At 36.1% G+C, this 13,597-nt stretch overlaps 1 protein-coding gene across 7 annotated transcripts in view; it reads left to right on the top strand.

Annotated features, from left to right (window-relative positions):
- Positions 1-13,597, top strand: part of ZNF236 (zinc finger protein 236) — a 79,583-nt gene that overhangs the window by 38,277 nt on the left and 27,709 nt on the right. For all 7 annotated transcript variants that reach the window (XM_071737014.1, XM_071737011.1, XM_071737017.1 and 4 more), the window contains 5 exons: positions 1,718-1,921; positions 4,888-5,032; positions 7,600-7,860; positions 8,114-8,364; positions 9,036-9,137. In XM_071737014.1, the coding sequence (XP_071593115.1) occupies positions 1,718-1,921; positions 4,888-5,032; positions 7,600-7,860; positions 8,114-8,364; positions 9,036-9,137 (963 nt within the window). The remainder of the gene's footprint in view (positions 1-1,717; positions 1,922-4,887; positions 5,033-7,599; positions 7,861-8,113; positions 8,365-9,035; positions 9,138-13,597) is intronic.

Genomic DNA, 13,597 nt, shown 5'->3' with positions numbered 1-13,597 from the left:
CTGCATCTTTTCTTCCCCACATTTTTGGTAAATTCACTATATTGCACAGGACTATTTCCTATGTTCATAAGGTCCTTGTTTACAACATTTGTGATATCTTCAGTACCTGTTTTTCTGTGGTTGAGCTTGTATCCTCTGCATAAAGAAAAATGAATTTTCCAGCCTTGTACACTACCTGGTTGGTTTCCACTTTTTCTTTCTTTGTTCTTATCTTTCAGCAAGATGAGCTTCTAAATGTGGTGCTCTTTCCTTTCACTCCTGTTTATATATGAGTGCAAAAGTATCATTCATTGGTTATGTGCATTTGTTTTTCAGTGTGTTTTAGTCAGATACCTTTAATCCATGAGATATCAATATTGGATTCCTCTCCAGAAAGTTTTTTTGGTTTTTTTTTTTTGTAATTTTGTAAGCTAGTATTTTGTTAAATTTATAGCCAGCCTTACTTTACAAAGTCAGACTCATTCAAAAGGCACTACGTGGCTTGAAAAATAGGCATCCCATTGTTTATGGAACTCCAGCATGTAGCTAGTCTTTGTTCAGCCTATTTGGTTTTCCTGTCAGATAGTAACTAGCAGGTTAGGCTCACTGGGTCTGGTTAGACATTCCTCTAGCCCCATATGCTGTCTCTGATGGCTGGGTGTGGAGGGGGAGCATACCAGTACCTCCCACTGATCTTTGGGTTGAAGGCTTTTGGAAAAGTGCTGTGCCTCTGCTCTAAGCAACACTCTGTTGATTTTTCTTCCAAAGAACTAAGCTAATTGATTTTGAACTCATGCAAAGTTACTACTAGAACAATCTAATGTAATTAATTCAAATGCTGAGCTTCCTGTTGATTAAAGTGTTTTCTATTACTTTTAATATTCTACTGGGTGTCATATGATGATTAAGTTATCACTCTGGTGAAAAATATCTCATTTTATTTCTTGTGCATTTTTTCCACCTGCGATTTTATAGAGCTTTCCTCATAATATCCAGTCAAATTTCCTAGCCTTTGAAGTCCAAGATTTCCCCTTGAGCAAAAGCTGAAAGTATGGCAGCCTTGCCTGTGTCTGTAACTTAGAAAGCTCTCCACTGTCCTTTCCAAGGGAGATTGCTACCAAATTTTCCATTGCAGAAGTCTTTCTTTAATAATTCCTGTTGGCATACTTTTTGATTGCCATCAAGCACTGCTGATATTTTCAAAGACCTATCTGTAATTTGTTTAAACTTTGGTAGATCACTGTTCCTCTGTCTTATATTGCTATATATAATTTGTTGGTGTGTTTGCTGATTATTTTTTTTTCTCATAGTTTGTTAACAGTTTGTTTTGGAAGGATGTGTGACCTGCTACCTGCAATATTTAGGATAGCTTCTGAAACCTTTTGAAAATTGCTCTAATTTTTGCATTACTGAGTTTCCTGATCACAAATTGCTTAAAGTGATGTACTACAGCCAGTTAGTAGTTCAGCAATTTGATATTTACCTTTGATTGGATTTTATGGATCTGTTTTGAAAATCTAATTAACAATAAATACCCTGAGACAAAAACCAAAATCAAACCAAACTAAACAAAAACAAACCATAAAATAAACAAACAAACAAACAAACAAAACACAACCAAAAAAAACCAAAAAAAAAACCCAACAAACCAGAAAAGAGAATCTGCATTCCAAAGCAACATTTCTAGACCAGTGGAAATAAAATTACAAACTAATATATTTTTTTAAATCTTTTTCAGGTGTTAGGCCTTTTGCTTGTCCTCACTGTGACAAAAAGTTTAGAACATCAGGCCACAGGAAGACTCATATTGCTTCACATTTTAAACATCCTGAACTTCGAAAGCTGCGACATCAACGTAAACCTGCGAAAGTTCGAGCAGGAAAGACGAATGTTCCAGTACCAGACATTCCTTTGCAAGAGCCCATTCTCATTACTGATTTAGGTAAAGAGAGAATGAATCCATATTCTCTTGAAATTTAAATTTCTCTGAATAATAGAGGTTGCTGTTTAATCAAACAGATCCTGAGCTTCCTCAGGAAGATGCTTTTGAAATAGTTTATCAAACATACTCAGGCTTCAGCAAAGTGCCATATTTTATAGTTGCACTATATTTATTTATATATATATATAAATATATATAAAATATTATTCATATATATATATTTTATAAAATATATATATATGAATAATATTTTATATATATTTATATATATATATATTTTATATATATATATGCAACTATTATTTATAGTTGCACTAGAATTAATATGAAGTCTTTTTGTGTTTATAGAGAAACTGTACAATCCTTACCAGAAAAAGATATGTGCATTTTTACATCACATAAAGAGAGGGATTTAATTTATCTATTGCTAGACCTTTGCTGTAGAAAACATGGCAGACCTAGACTCTTGTAATGATCATGTTAATTCAATTTACATATATTCATATTTGACTTAAGTGTGTTTGGTATAATTGTGACCTCAGCTGAATTAGTCATAATCACTGGTGGTAACATTTCAAAAAAGGGCAGAATAATTCTGGAGCATGCTATAGACAATTCATACAGTTATTTTAATTTTGTTATAGAATAATTGGTACAGTGTTATGTAAAACCACTATTTGGAAGAAGACAAGTTGCACAGCTCATTCAAGACAATATTTGTTGTCCAGTGGAGGTCAATGTCATGGAAAAGACATTTACACTTCATTGTTGTTTGGGTCGCCAGTCTGCTAACCCCTGTGTTGTCCTGTAGTCACCTTTATAAAGTAGAATATTACATTGATAATATAGTTAGACTAAAATCTTTATCACTCTTTAAAAAATCCATTTGCTTTTACTGCTTCCAAGAGTTACTGTATGCAAAAGTAATCCTTATGTTATTGTGTGTTATAAGAAAACTCAGTTTTCAGAGTGGCTGACAGATTCAAATCTTCAGATCACACAGTATTTCCACCCTAGAAACAGCTCTTACTCCTAGCTTTTGTTTTTAAAGAAAAAAAAACAGCAAGGTTTTCTGTTTGTGGTTTTTTTTTATTATTTAAGAAAAGTGTTTTTAGTAGGTGAAGGAAGTTATGCTATGTAGTTTTTTATAATTATATATATACCATACATATACACACAAACTTTCTCAAGTCTGAGATAGATAAACTTGTTCTTTTATCATTTTTTCCATCTCTTTTTAAAATTGAGAGAATTTCCTCTCCTTCACTTCTGTTCTTTTGAATTACATTTGAAAGTCAGCACAAACCCTTAGATCTTTCCATTCTGAGTATGAAACCTACCATGCTAGATGAAGCAGTCTGAAGCAGGGAAGGAGAGCACAGAATGCTTTTGTGGTGAATATTTAGGATCATAAAGGGATATTTTGCATATTTGCTAAAAATTTGCTATGTATATTAGTATTGCTATAAGTACTTTCAAGTTCAGAGATCATAGATTCATAGACTGGTTTCGGCTAGAAGGGGCCTCAAAGATGATTTAGTTCCAATCCCCCTGCCATGGGCAGGGACACCTCCCACCAGACCAGGCTGCTCAAAGCCCCATCCAACCTGGCCATGAGCACTTTCAGGCATGAGGCATCCACAGCCTCCTTGAGCAACCTGTGCCAGTGTCTCACCACCCTCACACTAAAGAATTTCTTCCTAATATGTAACCTAAATCTACCCTCTTTTAAGTTTGAAATTCTTCCCTTTGTCCTGTAGCTACGTGCCCTTGTAGCAACTCAGGTTTTTTTGTAGGCTCCCTTCAGCTACTGGAAAGCTGCTCTAAGGTCTCCCCAGAGCCTTCTCTTCTCCAGGCTGAACAACCCCATCTCTCTCAGCCTGGCTTCACCGGAGAGGTGCTCCAGCCCTCTGATCATCTTCGTGGCCCTCCTCTGCACTTGCTCCAACACCTCCATGTCCTTTTTTGGGGGGCTCCAGAACTGCACACAGTACTCTGGATGGGGTCTCAGGACAGCAGAGCAGAGGGGCAGAGTCACCTCCCATGACTTGCAGGGTACACTTGGCTTTTTGGGCTGCAAGCACACATTGCTGGCTCATGTTGAGCTTATCACCAACACACCCAATTCCTTCTCAGGACTGCTCTCAGTCCATTCTCTAACCAGTGATGATGAGTTTGTTTACCTGAGAAATCAGCTACTCTTCCCACTCTGTCATGGTGTGTGGATGATACCTGTCTGTTGTCTGCTCCTGAGACAGCGTGCTTTAGCAGCTCAGCATTTTGTAGTAGGAACTTTAAACTGATTTTCCAAAACATCACTTGACTGACTTCAGGGACCAATGTATAAATAACAGTAGTTCAGAAAATCTGCTTTGGGGTTGTTGGGGTTTTTACTGAGGTACCCAGAGAACTAACTAGCAAGACTGACTTATTAGCCTAAGTAGATGTTGTACAAATGCAATAATTTAAAAAAAAAAATTTTTATCCTTTAAACAAAGGCATGCATATATATATATATATATGATAGATATATATCAAGTTGTTTTGCACTTTTCACAAAATGCATATTAAATATTTGTCAAGTTAGAAATCTGGGGTACATTGGTTGCATGTTACTTGGTTAAGGTAGAAGTTGAAAGAGCAAAATACTACTTGATGAGCAGTGAATTTTGAAGTGTCAGCTTTTTAAAAGTTAATAGTTATTTTACACATATTTGAAGCTTAATGTAATGAGATGGACCTGTGGATAAGAGACCTATCACTAAAATAAGCAGCATGTGCAGTATAATATGTGTAATGCTAAGTGGATGCATGCATAATTTAAAATAAGTGCTGAAAACATGCTCGTTTTTTTTATATTGTTGTATACTATAAATTTATTCACAATACCAGCTCTTTGGACTACTGCCACTTTGGAATAACATTACCAATTATTTTTTCCTTTTTATGTGTGTGTTCATGTGCAGGTCTTATACAGCCAATTCCAAGGAATAGCCAGTTCTTCCAAAATTATTTTAACAATAACTTTGTGAATGATGCAGACAGACCATATAAATGCTTCTATTGCCATCGAGCCTATAAAAAATCCTGTCATCTTAAACAGCACATAAGGTAAAAAAGTACAAAGAAGAAAGGAATTGTATGTAATAAGTTTATGGAGTTTTCGTGTTCAGTGAAAAGACTTCTTCTGTTACTGTCTCTTAAGGGGTGATAATTTCTGTTAAAGTTGGAGAGGCTTTGGAGAACTTGTACTGCTTTTTTGATAAATTATGGGTGGCAAGAGAAAAATTTAAGTTTGAGGGGAAGCAGTGGGGGTATCTAATTCAACATTGTTTTCAAAGCAATGTGTAGATTGAAAGATCAGGTTACAGTCTTACAGCTTTGACATTTACAGGAGTTATCAAACAGTACTCCCTGGTTTATAAATTATGAATAGTTGGAGGAGAAAATTTTAAAAAAGCACTTAAAAGTTGCTTGATAAGATACAATGAAAGCACACAAGCAGGTGGCAGTCAGCTTGTTTTTGCAATTAAGTGCTTTACCACTTTTGGTTGTGGTGATTTCCTCATATTCTCCTTACAGATCAAGTTCTCAAACTGGTTTCAAACAGTTCTTTGTTTCTGTGTGCTGGTTTTATGGGAGATGACGAAGCCGTCACATCTTGTCCTTTTTTAATACCCCACCAAGATTCTCTCTGCCTTTGTAGATACAATCAAGCTGGATTGATTTAAATCAAAATAATTTTAAATTAGTAAGAATTGCTGATTTGCATCTTTACCACCTTCATTGTCCTTCATTGAAACAGTTGATTTTAAATGTGTTTACAATTGCCTTTTGATTTTCCTAAAGGGAGTGTAACTGTCATTGGTTAGTTACCATCAAAATGTTAGTTGCCACTGAAGAAGGCCTTACCTGCCTAAAGATCGACTTAGGTAGCCAAAATAGAAGCTAAATTTATGCATATTTTACTGAAGCATTTATGTAGTTCACAGTTTTATGTATATTCATGATTCTTCATCTTTCTTTTGTGTTAGAGAAATGTAGTTGACTTATTTTCCTACTTCATTTTTCTTTTATACAATTTTGTCAGGATTCTTTGAATGAAAACTGAAAGTGTTTTAATGACACAGAACATGAACAGCTTATTTCTCACACACTGGTTTACATGCACTGAATGCTCACAATTATTTTTTTTTCTTGTCAAAATACATTTTGCATTTGAAGATTCTGTTTTTCAAGTACCTGGGCTTGAATTCATCCTGTTGTTTGATACAGATGTACTCCAGCTCAGGATAAATTATCTTTAACTGCCTCGTTACTTATTATGTGAATCTTTGGTTTTTGGTTCCTGTACTGAAAATCCAAAGATGTGATGGGGGTACCAGTCACTTGCCTCTGTGCTTCTTTCTGCTTGATCTTTGCAACAAGAATATCGAGAGAAGCTTAGCTTAGCTTGGCTTTGTTATGGGCTTTGTAGAGAAGTTAGAAACCTTTCTCTTTTTCCATGTTTGTTCTTTGTAAGGTGGCATCTAAACTACTGGACTTGACACTTGTGTAGTCAGCCTGTGTTCATGGAATGGTGTTGATCATTGCTTAGAAAGCTTCCCTCTGAAACCAAGGGAAATTTGTAGTAGGGATATGTTCAATAGAGCAGGGACTGAACAGTGTGGCAGATTCTCTCAGAAGCACACCAAGAAAGGACTGGGATACCCTATAAGTGATTTCAATATTGGTAGCAAACCAGTAATCTTGAAATCTGTAACACTTCTTCACAAGTCTGAAGAAGTGAATTGTGAATTTACAGAAATCACAATTTTGTCACTTCACCACATCTGGCATCTGTTGTGGTGGTCATAGACTTCTAAGGATAATGCAATCATAAGCCATCCCTAACTTTTCTCAATTAAATTATTAAATTCTGCTTTCTTTATCTTCCATTTCCTAGCATTCACATTGCCTTCCACCTAGTTCTTACTGCTGGGATGCTATAGTCATAAACCTTAACATTTTCACTGCACTTTGCTTCATTTCCTAACCTTTCCTTCAGTTTGTTTTATATCTTGATAAAGTCCTAAAGGGAAAGTCCTCTAGCACCTCTGGAACAAAGGACATAGTGAATGGGATGTATTGGTGGTATAGGTGAGACAATTTCCCCACCTGAATATGGTTTTCAGATACAGTCTGAAAAGCTAGTTGTACTGTGCCTTCTCAAGGGTTATTCAGGATGAGCACTGTTCTTTTTCCAAAAATGTCATTAATAAATGTAGTAGTAGAGGACCATATATTTTTCTCCAACTTTGATAGACATTGTGTTAGTTGAATTGAGGAAAATACATGTTAATGATAATATACTAGTCTGAAGAATTAGTATATTATGTGGCATGGAAAACTTGGACCCAGTTGTTTTAAATGAAGCAGAGTATAATCAGAAAAGGAGGTTGGGCTGTAGAACATGATTAAAACTGCCAGATGGTATTGTTTCTAGCCCTGCCAGTGACAATATGCAGGTTGTTAATAATTTTGCTAAATTTTAATGAATTTTCTTAAGTGAGGTCTCTACCATCCATATAGTAGTTATTACAGTTTGGTCTATTTTACTCATTTAAAAATTTAGTTTTTTAATAACTTTGTCAATCAAACTGTTAAGTCTACTTCAACTTCTGCTTTCTCTTAAAAAGGTCACATACTGGTGAAAAGCCATTTAAGTGCTCGCAGTGTGGAAGAGGTTTTGTGTCAGCTGGAGTTCTGAAAGCACATATTAGAACACACACTGGATTGAAAGCTTTCAAGTGTCTTATATGCAATGGGGCCTTCACTACTGGTGGTAGCCTCAGGAGACATATGGGGATCCATAATGACCTGCGACCATATATGTGTCCATATTGTCAAAAAACATTCAAAACATCACTAAACTGTAAAAAACACATGAAGACTCACAGGTATGTTTATCATTTTATATGAATCCTTCAACGTATTTCCGTATCCCTGCCTTAGAAATACTTGGAAAGGTATTTTTTCCCTGTAGCAAATGCTAATAACTGGACAAGGATGTTTATTTATGGGTAGCAAACATTTGGATACATCTGAAGTTGCAGTAAATGATAGTGTATAATAAAATTAAAAAACTGTTCATGGAAATATGGTAAGTCTCTAGCTGAAACCATAGAAAGCCCTTCTTACCTTTCTTTGCAGATATGAGCTTGCACAGCAACTTCAGCAGCATCAGCAGTCCACTTCAATAGATGATTCTACAGTGGATGAGCAGAGCATTCATGTTTCTACACAGATGCAGGTGGAGATTGAAAGTGATGAGCTGCAGCATTCAGAAGCTGTTGGAACAGATCAGCAGACTATTTTAGAGCTAGACCAGCAGCCAGTAGTAGGCACAGAAGAAACAGCACTAGAACAAGAATTGGCTGATCAGCCTTTAGAGCAAGATGAGGGTGAGTATTTGAAATGTGGTACTCTTTATATTAAGGTGAGCTTACAGTTCTCAGATAACTTTGTCTTCACAAATTTCAATGATTTGGGGTTTCACAACAATGCACATAAACAATTAGAAAAATGCACGAAGTAAAAGCCAGCTACCTAAAGTATATTGTACAGTTTCTTTCATTCATTGTTCAGTTTTACCATTAAAAATATAAAAAGGTTGTTTAGGATTTGCACCATTTAGATGTATCAGACAAAACTACTAAACAAATATACAGAAAAGTAATACTGTCTGCACAAAACTTTACCACATCACATTTATTATTAATAAAAGCACTGATGTATAGTCTGCTGAGGAAGTCTTGAGGTGGGACAATACAAAATATTTCATACACTTATTATATTAGTAATTGGGGAACAAAGTGTTCTGCCTTTGCTTATTTGTTCTTTTTCATGGTGTAATGAGTTAGCAAGTTATATAGTGGAAAATAAATAAAGCCTACAATAAGCAAATATTTAAATATATATTCAGCCAAGACTTTTAAACACATTTTTAATGCAGTAAAAATTTAGAGGACTAAAAAATGTTTTTGAGAATAACCGAATTACCTAGTTAATTACATCTTTTTTCTTTGTTTTATTTCCTTTTTTTCTTTTCTTTCCCATTCTTTCCCCATTGCAGATAGATTTGTGACATCCCAGCATGCTTTACAGGAAAACATCACTCAGTTTGAACAACAGGCTATAACACAGCAGCCATTTGATCAACAGGGCTTATCACAAGGTTAGTAATAAATAAAAGTTTTTCAAGTGATTTTTTTAAAATCTGTCTTTGCAGCATAGTTATCATAAAGTATTTTAAAAGTGAGCATCCACACAGTCCAAGTAACTGTGATGCAGAGACCTCACAAAAACTTTTAAGTTTCTACTTAACTCCAGTTGCTCCTATTTGATAGCATATTTTGAATAGTTAAATAGAAGTAGATTTTGCTTTTATGAGCTAATGTTTGGTCATTACAGAATGGGGTTAATAATCAGGCATTTCATATTCTTTCCTTGTTTGTGTTTGAAATTGCCGTGGCAGGAGTCAGTTTATACCACTTGTCCTCTAAATATATGTGCTTATAGCCTTAGGTGATCAAAAACATGGCCTAGGATTTGACTGACTAGCTGTAGGGATGCATTATGGAAAAAGACAGTGTAAAATATAATTATGTAAAAATCGTACTTTCACCTAACTACAGCTGTTTTGGTTTTTTTTTATTTTATAAAGCTGCAGAAGTAACAAATTTAGAGATTGTAAGCATTTGGAAACATTTAGGTTTTGGGTTTTTTTTTTTTAAATGTACAAAATCCTGATAAATGTGTCTAAGGCTTATGTAGCTTGGAGAGAATTAACAACTAATTTCTTTGCTTTTTATTGCTAGATTTCTTGAATTGTTGCTTGATGTGAAACTACTAATTTTGGATTGGGTTTTTTTTTGGTTTTTTTTTGAGGGGGGCTGGGAAAGGTTTGCATTTATTTTGGGTGGGAACATACCTCAGTGGCTGACCAGCTGATCTCTTCCTACTTGTTTCTGACTCCAGCAAATAGCTTCATTTTTATATAATTGGTAACCAGTAATTGGTATTCCATCTGCTTAAACTTTTCTTACTTTCACACCCTGTTGAACTGTATAGTACCTTTTTAAAAATGTAATTGACTATGCTAACTTGCATGACACTGAAGAAGTAGTATATTTTGTTTCAGGTTTTAATTCTATAGGTTGTGCTTCTTTGTATGTAAACTAAAAAAAAAATATATCTGCCTTTATTAAACAAGACTGAAACAGGTCCTGTTAAAAACCTATGTATTATATTTATTGATTACCCTCACCAGTTTTCCAAATGCATAAAAAGAAACTACTGAAAAAAAGTGCAACTTTTCACTCTTCAGAGTGGTGGTGGGGTTTCTTTGGATTTTTACAGCTCCTTTGAATAAGAAAATCCAATCCGTAAGCCTCGTTTTGTTATTTTATGTAGACTTCACTTTCTTCTCCATTAAATAAATATTGAATACTGAATGATTTCTTGGGCAGTGAGACAATTCTAGGTCTCATGAAACAAGTCTTTCATCATAAGAAATCTAGACCTATAATCGGTACATTATAAAATTGGTACAGAGAATCAGGACATATTTGGTGTGGCTTTTTTAAAGTCTCATTTGTATAAGATGTCTCCTATTCTACTTGGAATCTCATCCACAGATTCCCAACTCTTTGAAGTTTCCTTGAAGATCCTGGAGCCCTTCAAAATTTTTGAATTTCAGGTAGGTAAGCATTTGCGCGGATGCATGCGTTAAATTGGTCGACCCTCTCCCTATGTCTGCATCTGTGCTTCATGCTCCTAATTTCTTCTTCCTATTGGCTAGGTAGAACATTGAAGCTGAAAACACTGTCTTTTTTATCCTTGATATTTATAGGCTGTATTCTGGTAAACATATTTTTACTCAGTGTTTATTAATAAAACAAAGTAGGAGTTTCTAGTAATCTTCAGTATCGGTTTTTGGTTGTTTTTTTTTTAAGAAACAAAATCCTTGCATTTCAGGCAGATGAGGCTGTTCTCTAGGTCTGCACAGACCTGCAAAAACTTACTTTATCCTTTCAGAATTTTTGCAATACTTTTACAGAATTTCTGGTTTGTTCAGTTTTGTTTTTTTTTTTATTAATGATATGTTCAGACTTGTTAAGAAGAGATCTTATGAGGACGTATCATAATATATTACTCATTTGAGCTAGATTTTAAGACTGAGGAAAAGTACTTCAGTGTTCTCTATAGTTCTACATATTGACACATCTTCACAGAACCACAGAACTGTCATGGTTTGAAAAGACCTAAGGTCACTGAGTCCATCCATCAACCCAGAAAAACTACCAAGCCCACTGGACTATGTCCTGAAGTTGCCACATCTTGCACCATTTTTGAGTACCTACAGGGGTGGTGATTCCTCCACATATCTGGGCAGCCACTCCAGTGCCTGACTACTGGACTACTCTTTTAGTGAAGAAATTCTTCATAATATTTAGTCTAAACCTCCCCTAACCACTTCAGGCCATTTCCTCTCCCTGACCACTTCAGGCCATTTCCTCTAGTCCTAGACTTACTTACTTCAGAGAAGACCAAACACCCACCTCACTACAGCCTCCTTTCAGGTAATTGTAGAGAGGGATAAGGTCTTTCTCTTATCCAAACTAAGCAGTTCTGGTTCCCTTAGTCTCACCTCACATTACCTGTTCTCCAGACTCTTTATCAGCTTGGTTGCCCTTCTCTGAACTTACTCCAGCATCTCAATGTCTTTCTTGAGACAGAACTGAACGCAGTACTCAAGGTGCAGTCTCACCAGTGCCGAATACAGGGGCACAAACACTTCCTTTCTCCTGCTGGCCACACTTTTTCTGATACAAGCCAGGATGTATGGCCACCTGGGCACACATCTGGCTCACAGCTGGGTGCTGACCAGCACTCTCAGGTCCTTTTCCCCTGGGCAGCTTTCCAGCCATTCTTCCCTAGCCTGTAACATTGCTTGGGGTTTTGTGACCAAAATGCAGGAATTAGAACTTGGCCTTGTTAAATCTTATAAAACTGGCCTCGTCCCATCATCCCTGTCCAGATCCCTCAGCAGATCATTCCTACCCTCAAGCAGGTCAACATTCCCAGCCAACTTGGTGTTGTCTGCAGACTTGCTGAGGAAGCACTTAATTCCCCTCATCTGGATTGTTGATCAGGATGTTGAACAGGACCAGCCCCAAAACTGACTTCTGGGGGACACCATTGGTGATCACCTGAATTGAACTCTGTTGACTGCAACTCTGGGCCCAGCCATCCAGCCAGTTTTTAACCCAGTGAAGTACATACATGTCTATGCCATGAGCCATCAGCTTCTCTAGGAGAATGCTGTGGGAGATGGTGTCAAAGGCTTTGCTAAAGTCCAGGTAGACAATTTCCACATCCTTTCCCTCATCCACTAGGCAGTTCACCCGCTCATAGAAGGAGACCAGGTTGGTCAAGCAGGACCTGCCTTTTCTGAACCCATGCTGCATGGGCCTGATCCCCTGGCTGTCCTGCACTTGCCAAGTAAGCACATTTGAAGACTTTTTAGTGAGGTCAGAACAATTAAATGGAACTTTTATGAGATTATGTCTTTGGGCTATATCAAATATGCTTTCATATAGATTGTCACGTTTTCTTCCCTTAAAGTCTCCCTGTAAGCATGAATGAATGTTAATAATTCATTTAGTCATAAGAGACAAAAAAACCCTATAAGAAGTCTAAAACCTGTTATTGTGTAGCCTATATAAGTATACCCTTGCCAACAGACTGCTTTGCTTTCCTGAGAAGTTCATTTGCAGTCTCAGGATCTGGATTCCCGTTCCTTCAGTAATTATTTACACATTTATTCCAGTCAAAGCTGTTTAATTGGTTCCAAAAGTTGCCCAGTAGCACATTTAATTGTGCTAGTCATTGACCCCCATTGAGATGCACACATGCATATAGATATGCTTGTAATGTTAGAATTCAAATGGTCCATTGGTAAAGACTTCTAGTTTTGTTTAAATGGAAATGCTGTATTTCCTATGAAGTATCATACTGTTGTTTTCTCATTCTGGTTTGCAAGACACATCTTTCCACTAGTAAACTGATTTCCTGAGTATCCTTCTTTCAGTATGTTTTGTTAACATAGAAAAGAGTAGGCTGCGTGATGACCTAAAATTAAGAAAAAAAAAAAATTCAATGCAAATAATTAAATGCATTGAAATTACACAAAATTCAATTCCAAGTTTGGAGGACTGTAGTAAGAGACTCCCCTCATTGTACAGAGCTCAGATTCTCTCTTTTCTAGGTGATGCAGGAAAAACTTCTGGGAAGTGATATATAATGATAAAAGCAAAAGCAGGAAATAAAGGTTTTGAAATCAGTTTCTGTCTTTCAGACTGAATGTCTGTTTTCTGGTGCTTTTCAGTTGGTTTTAGGTTTTTGTTGTGGGATTTTTGTTAGGTTTTAGTATTGTTCTGTAGAAATGTTGCAGTGGTAGCAAATGCCTTTTGCTTGGTCAGAATGGTCAGATCCGTTTAAAATTTTCAGTGGAAATCGACCTATTTATTCCAGAACTATTTTCAGAAGTAGTGTTTCTTTCTTCAGTTTGTCCCAAAATACCTCTAAATTCAGAACTTTTCTTATTCAGCATTTTGCTGCATGATCCTGGGA

The sequence above is a fragment of the Heliangelus exortis genome, chromosome 2 (genome assembly GCF_036169615.1).
Source record: "Heliangelus exortis chromosome 2, bHelExo1.hap1, whole genome shotgun sequence".
Lineage (NCBI taxonomy): Eukaryota > Metazoa > Chordata > Aves > Apodiformes > Trochilidae > Heliangelus > Heliangelus exortis.
This window is presented reverse-complemented; position numbering and strand designations above follow the sequence as displayed.